Consider the following 18,285-nt stretch of genomic DNA (forward strand, 5'->3'; position numbering starts at 1 on the left):
GCTGACTGCTTGGATGAAGCATCCATGCCTTTGGTTATGTTATCAAGTTTGGTATCTTCATCCATAGCCATAATCAGCTCATCAGTCTCCAAAACCTCAGCATGCTCAAAATACCATAAAACCAGGCTTAAAATTTCTGCTGCAGAAGCAGCAAGAACAGCTATGATCTCGTTTCTTTCTGGAATAATTCCTTGATTATTCATCTAGAATGCATAAACAAAGCAGCAAAGAAAATGATTAACAAAAAGTTAAGTGTATATTTATGCAATGATAGAAGTAAAATGTGTCCTCAGCCTATATAGTCCATTGGTGCCAGCTGTGGTATTTGACTGCCCTTCCTCCCTCACTCTTCACAGTATTAAGAGCTAAATTTTCTTCAACAAGTGACGGAGAAAACTTGACTCTACAAACCTCTATTCAAATCGTGGAAAACTACATGAATGCTCTTCCCCCACTCAACACTACATTAAGCCATACCCACTGTTAAGTCCTTGGCCATCATTTTCATACATGGTCACCAACTCATGAACATATGTATTGCATATCACTATGAGATTTTAGTTTTCTCCTAGAGCACAATGCAACTTTATCAACAACATTAAATAAGGAGTGGACATTAACCATGATACCTGGAAAAGCCGAGTGCGTGGCCACAAGTGAAAGGGCAACCAAAGCAGAAATCAACAGTGGAGACTCCATGCAAAACTAATATTAATACTATCAGGGCAAGATTTCCAACAAGTTCAAATATTGGAAACAACGGGGTGAGGATTTGTTGGTTCACATGATAAAGTCAACTGGAAATAGAACAAGACAAGTTTAATCTGTATTCAATCAACCGCAATTTATGCTGATAAAAATGCCAAGGTGGCACAGTCAACAACAACTAAATAAAAGAACCCCACTTCAAGTCAAAATCAGCCAAACCCACCAGCGATGGGAAGAAGGACACCAAGATGCATCCCTGCTATCCTATTCAAATAAGCAAGTGAAGAATAATTTCATTGTGGATGGTGGGAGCAGGGTAGGAGTAGATTTTTTTTATGGCTGGTGCCCACCAAGTACAAAATATTCTAACTAGAAAATTATTTGGTTGGTGATTTAAGGCACAATATCTACTGTATTGCACCGTCAAATAAATAGTCCGGAATGTTTTGATATACAGCCCACTCTTTTGGTTGGAACGATAGCAACTTTCCCCCAAAAGTTTATTATATATCAAAGAGGGCTAGAACTCATTATGTGAGCCTTGGCAGACACCCTTCATTAAGATGATTACTTATTCATGGCAAATCTGATGGTCATAAAGATAAGCAAGGGCTTGATTCACCAATAAAACTCCAAAAAACAAGGAGACCTCCCTCTTTCCCTTGGAAAGGAATACATAATCACCTTTGCACTTGTAGCAAAAGAGGCATAATATAATCACCGTACAAAGTTAAGAGATGAGATTGTTAACGAGCATGATATGGATATTGAATCAAAATACTACAAGCTTAAGTTTTTAAGAAAATTGATAATTCAATATGATATCAGAACTTGATTTGACGAATGTTATGCGTTTGAGTCGCCTTTCCTCAATTTACATGTTTATTTCCCTATTTCCATGTTTGGCAGTTCAAAAAGGACTATTTGCACTTGTTTGTAGGGATGACAATGTGACGGGTTTTTTCGGGTACCCGCCTCGCCCCTAATGGGACGGGGTTTAAATTTAATAAACAGGTTTGGGACGGGTATGCGATTTTTTTTTTAAACCCGGGGCGGGTTCGAGTATTGCCCCATCCCACCCCGCTCCGTTTACATATAAAATTAATTTTAAAATTAAATTTAATTTAAAATTTAAAATTAATTTAATTTAAAATTTTATTTTACTATTTTTAATATATGGATAATAATAAAATTTTTTAATAAAATAATTTATAAAAAATATAATAATTTATTATTTATAAAATATATTTATTTTAATGTAATTAAAAAATTTAAAAGTAATTTAAAAAAGAAAAAATAAAAAATAAAAAAGCTAAACGGGGCGGGGCAAGGCGGGTATGAGAAATTCCCATACTTGTCCCATCTAGGGATGGCAACGGGGCGGGTTCGGGGCGGGGCGCCCCCCTCCCAACCCCGCCCCGTTTATTTAAACTAATTCCCATCCCCGTCCCATTTAAAAAATTAAACGGGGCGGGGCGGGCGGGTATGCTACATTCCCATACCCGCCCCGTTTAACTTTTTATTTAATTTTAATTTTAATTTTTTTAAAAAATTACTTTTAAATTTTTTTAATTATATTAAAATAAATATATTTTATAAATAATTAAATAATTATATTTTTTATAACTTATTTTATTAAAAATAATTTATTATTATCTATATATTAAAAATAATAAAATAAAAATTAAATTAAATTAATTTTAAATTTTAAATTAAATTTAATTTTAATTTTAATTTTATATATAATCGGGGCGGGGCGGGACAGGGTGGGGCAATACCCGAACCCGCCCCGGGTTTAAAAAAAAATCCCAAACCCGTCCCATACCAGTTTAGAAAAATAATATCCCACCCCATTAGGGGCGGGTACCCGAAATGACCCGCCCCATTGCCATCCCTAGTCCCATCCCGCCCCGCCCCATTTAATTTTTTAAACGGGACGGAGATGAGAATTGTTTTTAATAAATGGGGCGGGATTGGGATGGGGGCGATCCATCTTGAACCCGCCCTGTCGCCATTCCTACTTGTTTGTGCACGTGTGGTATAAGATTGCATGTGAGAGAGGGAGTTAAGGAGCTACACGTGTGAGAAAGAGGGTGCTAAAAAGTATGATATGCATATGTATTGAATTCAAACCCCGTGAACTTAAAGTTTTAGAAAAAATGGTATTCAAATTGGTAGTTGAGTAGAGATAAAGGTTAATGGAAAAAACTATGAAAACCATAATGAATGCTATGGGGAAAAATATGCAGAGAGAGAATTTTCTCCCTGACACCAAAATCATATCTTGACTTATGACACCTACTAAACGTGATAAGTGATCCAAAGTAGAGAAATAAATTCTGATGCTTCTACAAGACATCCAAAGTATCCTTTCATTATTCAAAGTGCATGACCTCAACCATACAAGGTTTCTTAGTTAAATAATCAATCTTTTATATATATATATATATATTCTAAGAGCTTCTAACCTTCAAACTTCCTTGGAAGCTAATAAGTTCCTTATCAGGATTTCCCCAGACAGAACTATATCAAGATCCATGATGTTTGAATGAGTTCCAGGTTATCTATCAATCAAATGCAACCTTACCCATTAACCAAACTTCGTGAGAGTCCACAATCTAACTCTAATGGACGGGCATCCCAAAGGGTAGAAATGCACACTAACACAGCAAGCTTTGACGGCATTGAGCAATATCAAGAAATTAGTCCGTGGGTGTTTGATAAATTAACTTAATAACTTAAAGTGATTTAATAGCTTAATTTAAATCATTAAAAAATTAAATATATTTGGTAAAATTACTTAATAGTGTGACTTAAAGTAAGAAACAACTTTAAGTAATAAGTAAAGATAATTAACTTATTATCAAGTTTATATTTTCATTTTACTTTTTTATATTACTTCCATTTGTCTTAATTATCTCTACAATTTCCTTTCCTATTTTATGACCTCGACTATTAATTGATTTGCTTTACCCTAGTTAAACTTATGAGGATAAAAATGTCAATTTGATGATTTAAAATAAATTTTAAATTAATTTTATTAAACAATCTTAATATTCAAAATAAAAATTAAGTAATAAATACTAAGTTTTATTATTAGATAACTTTATACTATGCATTTTTTAAATCATTTTTTTATCATAGTTTCTTCATTTAAAGAAATTAAAATTCTAAAAAAAAAACCTTTTTTAGTTGATATCTAAATGAAACTCTATTATTAATTGATTCATATTAAAATTGAACTTCTTTTAAAATATCTTTTTTTATTTTTGTTTATTTATTATAATAAAATTAGAATTTCAAATAAATTCTACTTAATTTACTTATAAGAACTATTTTGTTTTTTTACTAAAATGTTAATAAAAAACTGAAAATCATAATTACATTATAAAAAATAAAAATGATAATGACATTAATTAAGTATTAAATTGTTTTTATTTACTAGAAACTATTTATGATATATAATATTTTTTTTTCAATTTTATTATAATTTTTACTCTATAATTTATTTTTATTGGTTTTATTATTATGTATTACTTTAAAAAAGAAAAACTACATTTAGTTGTCAAAAAATTTTAAAAAAATTAGAAAGAAAAAGAAAAGAAAATGATGAATAAATTATTTTTAGTTCCTTATCCATAAAATTTTTGAGAAAAATATATTTAAATTATTAACAAATAGACTTTCTCAAAATTTTCTTATTTTTTTTAAAGGAAAATATTATAAAATTTTTAATAGCATTTTTTTTTTTGTTTTGTTTAGATTTTTTTTTAATTTAGTTTTTTTTTTTTAATTTCTCTATCTCATTTTCCTTGAGAAGAATGATTTTCCTTAAAATTTTATTTTATTTTAAACTTTTCCATAATATATTTTTATTTTCATGAGATATTGTCTACAATATTTAAAATTTTAAAGATGTCATATAATAACTATAAAGTTAAATTAAAAAAATTAATCATTTTGAGATGTCAGATATTTTCATTGTCAAACGATTGATTATATTCAATATTTAAATTTAAGATAATATCAAACACTTTTCACTTTTATTAATTCAATAATTCTAATTTCAGTACTTCTAATTTAGCACCAACTTTAGCAATTAATTTTCAATTTTGTTAAACTTCATCTTTGTCTCTTTATTTGAAATAAAATATGTTTTAATCTTTTTGAATTGAAAAATGAGAAGATAATTATTAAATTTTAAATAATTTTATCATAGATTTAATAACTTTAAAACATTAATGAAAACAACTTAACATTTAATACCATTTAAATATTAATAAAAAATAAATAGTGTATACACTTGATTGATTCACCACCTTCTAAGTCCATCTAACTTAAACTAGATTGATTCACTAGAGTTTAATGCTCAAAATCAAACCAACACTACACAACCAATTTTCTTTTTAGATTTGATTAGTTTTGTTCTCAATGCGTCTAATTCAACTAAATTGATTTGATTATATTTTAGTGCTCAAAATCAAACCGATCGTTCAAATCATGCACACCCTTAATTAGCTATAAGCTAAAAACCCTTTTATTTTAAATGGGCCCTAATTTAATTTAATTCAACTAAACCAAGTTATGATTGTTAGCCTATAAACTACGGTAATTTAATTTGTGCTAGCTTGTGGTGTGTTAAGAAGTCCCATTACAATGTAGTTAGGGTACTCTAATGGATGAGTTTATTCTATTATGTTCAAAATTCAACGAACAAACCCTTATCGATAATCCAATTGGATTCAAAATTGGAACAACCTCTTAATGGAAAAGGATCCATGACATGATTAAAAATTCATAGTTGAGTGTGATTTAAAATATAAAACTAATAAATTTATCCATTTAGATATATATTCATATATTTAAATTCAAACTAAATTGATAATGGAATATCCAGATGCAATCAAATAATTAAACCATAAAAATCCATTTAGATATTCTGAATTCAATCAAATAATTTCTCATCCACCACAGCAATTCACCGGCTCATTGCTTGTGGCTCAAATTCACTCCATTTTTTTCACAAAAATTCATGCCCCCTTGTTATATATTATCATCCTTATACGACAGCAGCCCCCATTCTTAACGTAAGAACCAGTGAGTGATTCTCTCTGAACTAGTAACACTGTGATATTTTGTATGGATATTAACGTAGCAGAAGCCAACCACAGTGAGACAATTAGGAGTGTCAGATTGCTACGTAGGCTTCGAGAACACCGTTCACCTGGCAGCTGCTTCTCTCTTCCACCTGCCCGTTATATATGTAGTGTCACTGCACTCACGTTTTCCATTTCCCATTTCCCAAACACGATCCTTCTCGATAAAACCGAAGCCGCAAGGGCAAGAGAAGAAAGAGTGTGATTTTCCCTATAATTTGTTCTACTAATTGATCACTAGTTATCATACATGTAAGTGCAGATTTCAACGTTTATATATGTTCTCATTTCTTTGATTGATCTTGTGTATTTCCCATTTGCCGTTCCATTTTTCTTTTAATTTTTTTTGGGTTTTGATCAAACCAACAATTTGTGTTTTCTCCAAGCTGGTTCTCTGCAATTGGAGTATGGATTTGAAGGACATTGTGATCTAACATGAGTTAATGATGTAATGCAGTTCAAAATGGAAGGTGGGCTTGAGGCAAGTGGAAGCAATGGCGAGGAGAACAATAGAGATGATGACTTGAACATGACAATAAGGGAGATCTTGGAAACGAAGGAGAAGGGTAGTGATGATGACTTGAACATGACCATAAGGGAGATCTTGGAAATGAACTCAAGTCTTCGGTATGAAGAGATTGATCGTGAACTCAAGGAGATGAAAAAGTAGGGTTTTTGAATCTAATAATGGACATGCATTTTGTTTATTTATTTAGTTAATTAATTTTTTTGGGGTGTTTTGATCATACATTTTGATTCTAAAGGTGTTAGGGCTTTTATTTGTTTTGTCAGTTTTGTTGAAGATGTTCCCACTAAGAGGGTGGAGCCTGAAGGAGATTTAGGGTTTCAGGCAAGAGAGGTAAATAGGGTTACTGATGTAAACAGCATTATATATGGGTTGTTTGTAAAATTGTGACAAATAAGCATTTGGATGGGTATCTCATACAAGATCCATGTCCAATGGAAGAATAGTGGAACTTGATAGAAAAATCCTAGAAACCTGCCAGCCAATTTGAAGAAGTACAAAGAAATTTGATAAAACTCAGCTCATTTCTTATCAAGGTTTTCATAAAGCTCTAGTTAACCACATTCATTATTAACCAAGTGTACATCTTTTATGCTTTCTCTTAATGATTTTGCATTCTTGAAAATTATTTTCTTTTAGTACTTTTTGATTAAGATGGGGATGGAATTTTCTTTTGAGAAGTAATGTTGATTTTTTGATTTTGGTTATAATTGTGATTTTATTTTTATCTTCCCAAGTGCAGATTGACAGTTTCTCAGGAAGTGGTAGAGATGAAGAAGACCCTATGTCCTCTTCTCCTCCACTTCCTCCCCAAATAGTCCAACATTCAATATTAGATACTGAGATTGAGGATTTTGGGTCGCTTTCAGGAGCTAGAATGGAGTTAGACCGAGCGAGTGATCTCCTTGTGTCGGTTTCTGTTGGAACTGAGGAAAACAAGCAAAAAATTGTAGACCTCAGTTCTGCAGCATTGAAAGAACTACTAAAAATGGCCAAGGAGAAACAGCCTCTATGGCGAGACTGTATAGATGGGGAAGTTCTAAATCATATAGAATACACAAAGCAATTTGGGGAGATTGATAAAACTGCGGAGAAAATAATGAGAAAGACCGAAGAAACTCTATTGTCTCCAAACTTGGGCAGCCCAAGACACATTTCAGCATTGCCTGAAGAATCAAGGATAACTCTTTATACTGAAGCTTCAAGACATACTCAGTTTCTCCCTGTGGATCCAGTCCACATAGTTGAACTGCTCATGGATATGGTCAGTTTTTCTCTCTCAATTAATAATCGAAGATTTTATTGTTATGCTGTCTGGCATTGAGGAATAATGTTTGCTTTCCTTGTTTTCAATATCAGAATCAGTACTCAACTGTATTTTCTAGTATTGTCTCAAGAGCCACAATACTGGGCAACCTGTCAACAGATACCCCAGGGAACTATGATGGAGCTCTGCAAGTGGTAATCGAAATTAAATCTAAACTTCCTCTCATTTTATATTTGTTTTGAGTGTATATATTGAAGTGTTAGTTTAATCACAACCAACCCAGGCATGACTAAAAATTGGGGCTTGTGTTTAAATCATGTTCATTAGTAATTATTTTTGGTCTATCAATTTGTATGTCTCATATTCCTTAACTTGGCATGATTTTGATTGGCACTAACTGAAGCATGAGAAGCTTGTAAATATTACTATAACACTACTGATTATTGACCTTTTCTTCATCATCATATGACACAGTTCATTAGTTTTCAGATGCATAACTCTTATATGAATTCTTAAAGTTTCTCTATTGCATTGTGTTTATGAACAGTATCATACAGCTGATTACTTCAAATCAGCTGTATGCCCTGGAATCCCTTTTTCTTTCTTTAACTTTCTTGATCATTCATGCATTGAATTTTGATTCCCTTGTTCATATCAATGCAATCACTGTTACAAGGATTGGTTCCTAAAAATATTCTCATCTTAAATGATTTTCTAGATGGCGGTAGAATTTAACGCCCCTTCACCACTCCTTCCAACGAGAGAGTGTCATCTTGCAAGACACAGTAAGCAGCTGGCCACTGGGATATGGGGGGTGGTAGATGTTTCCTTGGAAAGTTTATTTCCTAATCCGCTAATAAGGTATCGACGAAGGTCATCAGGCTGCCTCGCTCAACAATTGCCAAATGGAGTCACCAAGGTCAGTGGATATGTGACAAATTAAACATGAACGCCCTTTCAGTTCACCTCAATCATATGTTTCTGAGTCTTCTGTATCCTCAGATCATCTGGGTTGAGCACTCGGAAGCAGATGATAGTTCAGTTCCCGAAATGTTTCAGGCCCTGGTTACCTCCGGCCATGCATATGGTGCAAAGCATTGGCTTGGAAATTTAGTTAGACAGTGTGAACGCCTTGGACATATAATGGCTAGGAGTGATCCAAAACCTGGTGGTAGGCTTATCATATCATAAATCTGAAACCTAAATATCCTGCATTGATATATAGTCTTACTTTCAAATTGATTAACTACTGTGTTGGTTACGTATTCGACCTTTATTTCTTCACAGAAATGGTTTCTCCTGGAAGAGAGAATGTGTTGTGCCTTGCTGAGCGAATGATGAGAAAATTTTGGGCTAATCTCAGTGATTCATCAGAAAACACATGGAGGCCAGTACCACTAAAGGGAGCTGAAAATGTTCGGGCCATGATCAGAAGTGGTGAAGATGAAGAAGGACGACCTCCTGGTACAGCGATAGTTATTGCAACATCTGTGTGGGTTCCTGCATCACCAAGGAGGGTTTTTGATTTCCTCCATGATGTGCATACACGAAATAGGGTAAGTTTTGATGTGATAGCGTTTTCCGTTATTGATTCATGGGATCCTAGCTAGCCTCCATATTTCTTTTATTGTCAATATTAGGGACAGGAAGGTGCTAAACCAGGTAAGCACTATATAGATCAATACACACTGGCTGTGATAACTAGAGTTCCAAGTGTGGAATGATGTATTTACATACAAGTATTGATAATGAAAGGATTAATTGCCAGCATAGAGAAGGAAACAATATTGATTACCATTCTATTGTTAGTATTAGGAATATCTCTTAAGCACTGTTAGTAATCTTGTAAATAACATGCATACATTTTCAGCAAGGATAATTTTCCTTTGATGCTAAAGAGGTAAATGAATGAATGATCAAAAGTATTGTTGTTGGTATACATTACAACCATTAAATATACACACAACTTTCCAAAAGATAAACTGTACAAGGTATGCGCATATTACTCCTAAACTTAAGAATTGACCATCGAGTGCTCTTGATTTGTAGTTGAGATTGGCTCTCTCCTAATATGCCCCTGCAAATGGTGCTTCCATTAGAGGCATCAATCTTGGGCCGAATTAAAGAATGTAAAATGAGACCTAGGAAGGGGTTTGGTGAGTATATTAGCAAATTGATTGTGGGTTGACACATGAGCAACTTGAAGGGAGCCTGTAGCTACCTTTTCCTGCATAGAATGGTATTTAAGAACAATATGCTTCATTTTTGAATGGAGGACAGTATTTGCACATAGAGATGTAGCACCAATGTTGTTGCAAAGTAAATGGGGTGGCTTGGGAATGAGAATTCATAACTCAAGAAGAAGATTAGTGACGCAATCTATTTCAACCATTGCCGAGGTTATAGAGCGATATTTAACTTTAGTAAATGAGCGGGAAACTATAATTTGTTGCTTTTTAGAGCACTAAGAGATTGGGTTTTCTCCTAGAAAGAGTACATACACTGAGATGAAAGTGTAGTCATCCCGATTGCCTGCCCAATCGACATCCTAGTAGGCAATTAATTGTAATGAATTTGAGTGACGGAGTAGGAGACCATAGTCTAAGGTATGTTTGAGGTACCGCAAGAGACATTTGGAGGCAATACAGTGAGTTTGAGTTGGTACATGCATGTATTGAGCCAATTTATTTATAGCATAATGTCACGAGCCTAGAGTTCCAACATAGTAGCACGACCCGTGCAACGATCCCATGGGCAAATATCAAAGGGGCTCAACTTGCATGTCATGCATTTCAATGCCATTATGCTGATTGGTTTCATCCTGCTATGGACTCATCAAGGGAACGAATCTAGCTCCCGACCAGTTTGTGTAGAGGATGGCCAAGCTCCTCTTCATTGTCAAGTCCTTGACTAGCGACAAGCTCCCCAAACTTAACTAGGTCGGCCTGCTTGAAATATGAAGAAACATTCCAACATCACATACACGCCTTTTCCCTGGAGCAATTCTCATTACATTAAGCTCAAACCAATCAACTTACTATTCTTGATCAACACTTTCGCTACGGTCACAAACATCAAACAAATAGTTTGTGACATTCTCCCCCACCTAATCTCTTGCACGCCTCATGCAAGGCTTCATGTCTTACCCAAATTGATGCCCTCGAATGCTGCCGCCCTCCACAAGCCATTAATCACCAAAGGTCCACTATTGAAACCCACTGGGCCAAAGGGGACGTCCACACCTTGGACCCGACATCACTTGTCGTGTTTACCCGGTAACACCTTGGAAGTGTGCACCTAGACACCAATTTTCACCTTTAGTAGGCGACACCCACGCGTATTACTAGACAGTTAGGGACACCTCACGATTTGGAGGCACCCATACTCCCTTACGAGTCCTCATAAGTGCAACTTTAATTCACGCCACAGTACCCACCCTCGCACCGTTGTAACGTTAGGCTTCATAGACTACTAGTATTGCCATCAGGATAGATAACTCATCGGCCACATATTGTTAGAAGGGAACACCACCATGCTCAACCTCCTGCCTTGCTCTGACACCACTTTTCACGGGCTTAGAGTTCCAATGTAGCGACATAGCTCGTGCGGCAACCCCATGGGCAAAAATCAAAGGGGCTCAACCTGCATGCCATGCATTTCAATGCCACTTTGGTGATTGGTTTCGTCCTACCATGGACTCATTAGGGAAATGACTCCACCTCTTGACTAGTTTGTGTAGGAGATGACCAAGCTCCTTTTCATTGTCAAGTCCTTGACTAGCGACAAGCTCCCCAAACTTAACCAAGTCGGCCTGCTTGAACTCTGAAGAAGTATTCCAATATCACACACACACCTTTTTCCTGGAGCAATTCCCATTACATTCAACTCACACTAGTCAACATAATACCATTCTTGATTAGCACCTTCACTACGGTCACGGACACCAAACAAACAATTTGTGACAATAAGCCATATTAGGTTTGGATATGGAAAGGTATTGCATATTACCAATGAGATTGTGATATTGGGAGACATCAACTGGTGGAGATCCATCATTTTAAATAAGTCGAGTAATACAACTGAGTAGTGTGATAATACCCTCCATATGAAATCTTGCAAAGAGCTTGTGAACATGTTTTTATTGAGAGAAGAAAAATCCATTTGGTGATGGAATAACCTCCTTACTCAGGAAAAAATGAAAAAAAAATCCAAGGCCTTCAATGGAGAATCGATTAGAGAGAGCTGTAATGACATGGCGAATGAATGATAGAGAGTTCTTTATAATTAGCAAGTCATTCACATAGACTAAAAAATAAATAAGGATAAAGTTGTGAGAATGAATAAACAGAGAAGAATTAGAGCGAGAGGCTTGAAAGCTTGAAAGCCTAAAGATAGAATAAAAGTCTTAAGCTCAGTGAACCAAGCTCGGCTTGCTTCAAGCTGTAGATAGATTTGTGCAAATGACAGACATGATGGGGTTAAGATTGATCAATGAATCCTAGTGGCTGGGACATAAAAACTTCTTCATGGAGATGCTTGTGGAGGAATGCATTGTTGACATCTAATTGATGCATTTTCCATTCATAAGAGAGAGAGTAAGAGAGAACAGTTTGAATAGTTGTTTGTTTGAACACAAAACTCAATATCTCATGATAGTCGAGGTTGCATAACTAGTGAAATCCCTTAGCTATGAGGTGAGCCTTGTATTGAGCTATGCTGCTATTAGGATTATGCTTGATCCAGAAGACCTACTTGTAGCCAACTAATTTTGTTGAGGTTCGCAAGGAACCAACTCCCACGTAGCACTTGAGGCAAGCACTTGAAGTTCTTCATTCATAGAATCTCTCCATTCTTTTTGTGTTAAGGCTTGGATTATGATAGTGGGTTCAAAACCTAAAGGCATGGGATACTTGGTGGTGCTAAGGGGTTTTTTTTTTTTTTTTTTTTTTTTTGTGGTTTGAGGATGTTATTTTTGGATCAAGTTTGCATGGGATGGTAGGGAATGGGGTTGGTGATGGAGTTTGGGAGTGCTTCATTGGTATTCGATGTGAAAGAGAGGTCAACCACAAAAAAGAGACATGAGGAACATGATGTGTGATAAAGAGAGGAGGATTGGTGGAGTTTCCTTATTGAAGATGGAGCTTGGTAATGTGCTATGAGTGGGCAGTTTCAAAGAGAGTTCAACCACAAGGGGAATAACTTGCTGTATGGAGGCACAAAGGACTTGAGACGTGAATGGAAGGTGGAGCGAGGAGTGCAAGGTTTGCGGTGAGGATTGGAGAGTTTCATGGAATAAAAATATGGGGTGGATAGGTTGATGTGGTAAAGTAAGGATGGGGTAGATTGATGGACAAAATGGAAAGGGTGGTAGTTCGATAATGATCATGTGAAGTATGGGAGGCAAACACGACTCAAGGGGTAGGACAACTCATGGAAGGGGCTGTTTGTTGAGATAAATTAGGAATGGAGGTTGTAGTCTCCTTGATGCGAGGAATAAGGGAGATAGACACAATTGGAGGGGTGGGACAACTAATTGAAGAGGCTGGTTGTTGAGATAAATTAGGAATCGAGGTTGTAGTTTCCATAGTAGGCAACAAAGACCAAAGGGATAAGAGCAAGGATGCTCGATAGAAGAAAGTGAGTCCAGTTTCAACAATATGTATGTGACAACGTTCAATAGAGGTGATATGTTGAGATGTGTGTAGGGGGAAGATAAGATGTTGAATCTCATGATTTGAGAACACAGATGTTAAGCCTTTCTTTACCACCATAAGAGTAAAGGGTACTAATAGAAGATTTAAAAAAAATTTCAACAATTTTCTTGAACTTTGGAAATAGTGAAAAATTTTCAAATTTATGCAATAAGGGGAAGAACCATGAATATTTGGTGACATGATGAACAAAAAGGACATAATAAGAAAATCCATCAATAGAGTGAATAGGGGAAGGTCCTCATACATCTATGAAGATCAAATGAAAAATGACTCTACAAATTAGATTCGTCAAAGGGTAATTTATGACTTTTATTATAGTAACAAGAATCATGAGATGACTGAGACAAAATGGAGGAAATTGAAAGATTATTTTGAGAGACAATTTGGTGTAAAATTTTAGAAGATGGGTGACCAAGTCTATCATGCCAGTTGTTAAGAAAGGCTTTAACACCCATGCAAGCTCGTTTTATTCCAATAGTGGAAGCATCTCTAGTTGACCACTCATAAACATTATTCTTGCTCCATCCTCGAGCAATGAGTGCCCTTGTGACTAGATCCTTCACACAAAAGACGAGGGGTTAAACTCAATGGAAGCATTATTTGATTGGCAAAATTGTGAGATAGAAATTAGGTTTTGTTTCATGGTTGGGACACACAAAACAATGGAGAAAGAATGAGTAAGATGGATTTGAGAGAGTTATCTTTCTAATATGAGTGATATTCAAACCTCTATCATCACTAATGACGATGCCATCCAGGCCTTTGAATGGTTGTCCAGTATCCAAGAGCCAATTAGTTGAGGAATTGTTGGTGGTGATAGCTGGATTGGTAATAGGCGTGAATGAAAGAAACAATTTCTTAGCAGTGTAACACTAGCAAACAGTATGACCTTTTCTCTCACAAATTTGGCATATCACAGTGGTGTTCTTGCTAAGGTGTTGATTCCTGAAATGAGAAGGGCGTTGGCCTTGTTGTCCTTCCTATTGGGGAAATATTTTTTGCTAGGGTTTTTTTTCACTATTAGAAGATGAAAATTGAGCATTGTTAACAGTAATGATACCAAGATTTCCAGTGGAACAGAGCTCTTCCCGCTTGAGGAAGGCTTCATATTCCACTAATTTGTCATGCAACTCATCAAAGGTAATCATAGTATCCCATGCTTGTACAACAACGACGATTTCTTTGAATTCAGGATCAACACCATTGAGTGTGTGAGTGATGAGGTATTGGTTTGGAATGGGTACCCCAAGAAGATTTGGTTCATCAACAATGTCACGGATTGTGGCAAGATAATCGATTACTGGTTGAGAGCCACGGTTGAGAAGAGTGAGTTGCTTTGCTAAGCCTATGGTTCTGGATGATGAGGGATTGGCATAGAGCTTTGCAAGACGATGCCATGCTTTAACGGAGGTTTTGCATGAGTGAACCACAGGGACAACTTTGTGGCTAAGGGAACCGATGATTCTTAGAAGAAGAAGTTTGTCTTGTCTTGTCCAAAAAATATAGTCCAAATTTGAGATTTGTTTGCCATTGATTATGATTTTTGAGGATGGACATGGCTTGGTTCCGTCAATGTAGCCAAGTAAGTCATATCCAAAGAGCAGTGCGTCAAACTAGGTTTTCCATGAATAATAGTTAGTGGGAGTAAGCTTGAGTGGAGGTTGGCTAACTGCGTTGATGGCAATGAGAGTGTTGGTAGATAGGGGGAGGTGGGATGGTATGGTTGAGCTTGCATCAACCATGGTGAAACGTAGGATGAAAGAGAAGAAAAAAAGAAACTTGTGGGAGCTAGAATGGTTCTGATACCATAAAGAGGTAAATGAATGAATGGTCAAAAGTATCATTGTTGGTATACATTAATTACAACCTTCAAATATACACATGACTTTCCAAAAGATACATGAACTATACAAGGTATACTTATATTATTCTTAAACTTAAGAATTGACCATTGAGTGCTCTTGATTTCTGGTTGACATTGGCCGGCTCTCTCCTAATAAATCCTTTAACATGTTGCTGGTAAATATTTATTCATGAGAGAGAACTGATTGGTTACTTTCATCTGGCTGACACATTCGTCATTTTTCCTACTTCTTACTCATTCTGACTTATGCATGCATCTTAGTTAATACGTTATTATGAATGATAGTATGCAATCTGGGAAGTCATTCTAATTAAGAGCATGACATCCTTATTTTTCAGTTCTGTTTACTTTAATCAATCCTTTTTTTTTTCTTTTCTTTTTGAGAATTTCAATTTCACCAACATCTATATATATATTTTTAGAACTCAGTTTCACTTGCATATAGTGTTGTAGCTTAGCATGTGATTCAAAGGGCAGGGACTAAACTTTGCTTCCCTTTGGTTTTTTATTTTACTAGTTGACTTACATTCTTATCTAAAAGAATGTCCCGAACTTTAACAAGATTTGTAGAGTTCATTCACATTCTTACAAATGTAGAACTGATAGCTTTGAGCGGCTTGAACTTGTACTTTAGACTTGTTTTAATTACCATAGCATATATAGCGGCTTTTCTCTTATATATGAATTGAATGTATATAGCATGTTTTCAAAGAGATCTTGTCACTGATCATAGCAAGTATATTGATCTACAGTGGGATATTCTTACTTGTGGACATGTTGTTAAAGAAACTGGACACATTGATAATGGTTGTGATCATGGAAACCGAGTTTCTATATTGGAAGTGAAGGTGAGTTGCAGTGCCTTCTCTTCATTCATTTTGAAATCTGATGTCTATCCCCATCTGTCTAATAGCTAGCTTAATAACTGCCTGATCCATTTCCAGTCTCCAGAGGACCAGATCGTTGTAATACTTCTTCAAGAGAGCTATACTACTTTTACAAGCTCTTATGTAACTTTTGCACCTGTTGAAGCTTGTACCCTGGATATGATCCTAAATGGAGGCAGCCCGGATCATGTGCCCATCTTGCCCTCGGGGTTTTCTATTCTTCCTGATGGGCCAACGAGGGATGGAGGGAGCGGAAGTCTTGTGACAATGGCATTTCAGATCTTGGATAATTCCTCGTCTGCTACATATATCCCTCCTGAATCAGTAGCGACTATTTTTAAACTCGTAACAGAGACTGCTGAGTGCATCAAGGCCGCAATGTTTAGTCCATCAAACTTGGGAACATGATATGAGGAGATCAATTTTAGAAGTCGCTGTTGTATGACTAACTTTGGTAAGTTCTATTCAAATGTTTCTCCCTTATGGGTTATAAGTCGTGAAATGTATAGAAAATTTCTGGTTTTGTTTAAGGTTTCCAGGTTAAGGTTTGATGCAACATGGACTGCAAGTCTTAGTTTCTGGTTTTTTTTTTCTTTCCAAACCACAGTCCTGAATCAGAGAATAAGATAGCGGAAAACATTAGTTATTTTCTAACCGTATTAACATGCATTAAAGTTGAAAATCATCAAATCTTCCATGACAACTGACTGAAGAATCGTTCTGATTTTTTCTTTTAGATGTAGCAGTAAGAAGGAAAAGGCGATAGGAAAGAATATCAGTGGAGAAAATTTGTGGAAACACCTCAATTCTAGTACCTTTGTATTAATATCCTTTGTCATGCTTTATTTGTATCTTCTTGTTGTAGAACTATTTGATGCTAATTTTAAATAAAATTCTATACATTAAGTTAGCATAAAAAACTTACCTCCAGCCATGGTTAGGACCAGAGACAAATAGAGGGCATACTTCAACAACTCAATTTTCAAAAGGAAGTTTCTTCTTGCCTTTACAAGTTTACAACATATATAACCAATGAAAAACTTGCCTCACATTCACAAAACAATATTCCCCTATGTAAAAATGGTTTAGACTCTATATGAACTAACTTTTGAGAAACAGGAAACCCTTCTTTAAGCTCAATAAAACCATAATTTGTCTGATAATTGTCTTAAAAATCTTTTGACCTAAAAAGAACTTAGATAGAAGTCTAGAAAATATTATACTTCTCATATAAACCATTATTTTATGCTTATAATGTCAATATTATCCCTTCAAAATGATGATTTTTTACTTTAGTTAACTTCTACTTCTAACCGAAGCTAAAAGCAAAACACTATCAAAAATAGACTCTTCAAATTGGTTTCCAATATCCGCTTCCATTATTCAAAAGGTTATTTTGAAATAGCCTTAGATATAACCTTAATTATGTCATACATTATTATTTTCAAGGCTTTATTTCCTAAATATAAAGAAAGACTAGAAGTATTAATCATGTTTCTCACCATGCTTATTAGACTTTGATACCTTTTTTGACAACATTATTTTGTTTTAGAGTGTCAAATGTTGTACATGTTTAACCATACTTCTTGTTCAAGGACTTTGCAAATGGAATTGGTATGTATCATTTTTTGTGTTCCTTCTGTAGCCTGTTCACCTTTGTTTTATCTTACGATCTCCATTTTTTTGCCGTTTCATTTCTCTACATCCAATTATATAAGACTTGAAACTATTTGATGTTCAGCCTTATCAAATGTGGAGACGTTTAAACCTTGTATGATTATCAATAAATGAGATAAAAATGTGTTTGATTATTTAGGCAAGGAGTACAAGTTCTTGGCGCCTTTAGGGACTTGTTGGTTTGCTTAATTACCATTGATATGATCTATAAACATCCTACTACTACTAAAACTAAGTTTTTAAACTTTACCATTTACTAACCTTTTGATTCTCTCTATGGAGATATGTCTTAGTCCTTTATGTCATAATAAAGAGTTCTCACTGATGAGAGCTCCTATGACAATATAACCATGCCTAATGTACAAGGAAAAAAAAAAAATTCCAATGAAACTTTTGATTTGGTGGCAAAAAAATAAAATAAAAAACTTGTTGACAAATAGTTTTGGTCACTATTTTTTCTGTCATAGATATGTTTTCTTGGCTAAT

At 35.1% G+C, this 18,285-nt stretch overlaps 1 protein-coding gene across 1 annotated transcript; it reads left to right on the forward strand.

Annotated features, from left to right (window-relative positions):
* The first annotated feature begins 5,850 nt into the window (after window positions 1-5,850).
* LOC104877581 (homeobox-leucine zipper protein HDG2) lies at window positions 5,851-17,042 on the forward strand. Its single transcript, XM_002278935.5, has 11 exons — window positions 5,851-6,116; window positions 6,322-6,530; window positions 6,657-6,723; window positions 7,133-7,654; window positions 7,750-7,851; window positions 8,376-8,576; window positions 8,660-8,828; window positions 8,945-9,213; window positions 15,988-16,083; window positions 16,180-16,576; window positions 16,860-17,042. The coding sequence occupies exons 2-10, from the start codon at window positions 6,328-6,330 to the stop codon at window positions 16,528-16,530; spliced, it is 1,980 nt and encodes a 659-aa protein (XP_002278971.2). The 5' UTR covers window positions 5,851-6,116; window positions 6,322-6,327; the 3' UTR covers window positions 16,531-16,576; window positions 16,860-17,042.
* The last annotated feature ends 1,243 nt before the right edge of the window (window positions 17,043-18,285 follow it).

Source organism: Vitis vinifera, chromosome 19 (genome assembly GCF_030704535.1).
Source record: "Vitis vinifera cultivar Pinot Noir 40024 chromosome 19, ASM3070453v1".
In the NCBI taxonomy this organism is placed as follows: domain Eukaryota; kingdom Viridiplantae; phylum Streptophyta; class Magnoliopsida; order Vitales; family Vitaceae; genus Vitis; species Vitis vinifera.

Excerpts from the sequence above, each read along its gene's own strand:
- LOC104877581 (XM_002278935.5), top strand. The coding sequence starts at position 6,328 with ATGGAAGGTGGGCTTGAGGCAAGTGGAAGCAATGGCGAGGAGAACAAT. Across the intron at positions 6,724-7,132 it reads TAGGGTTTCAGGCAAGAGAG|ATTGACAGTTTCTCAGGAAG; the intron begins GTAAATAGGGTT and ends TCCCAAGTGCAG. Across the intron at positions 7,852-8,375 it reads ATGATGGAGCTCTGCAAGTG|ATGGCGGTAGAATTTAACGC; the intron begins GTAATCGAAATT and ends ATGATTTTCTAG.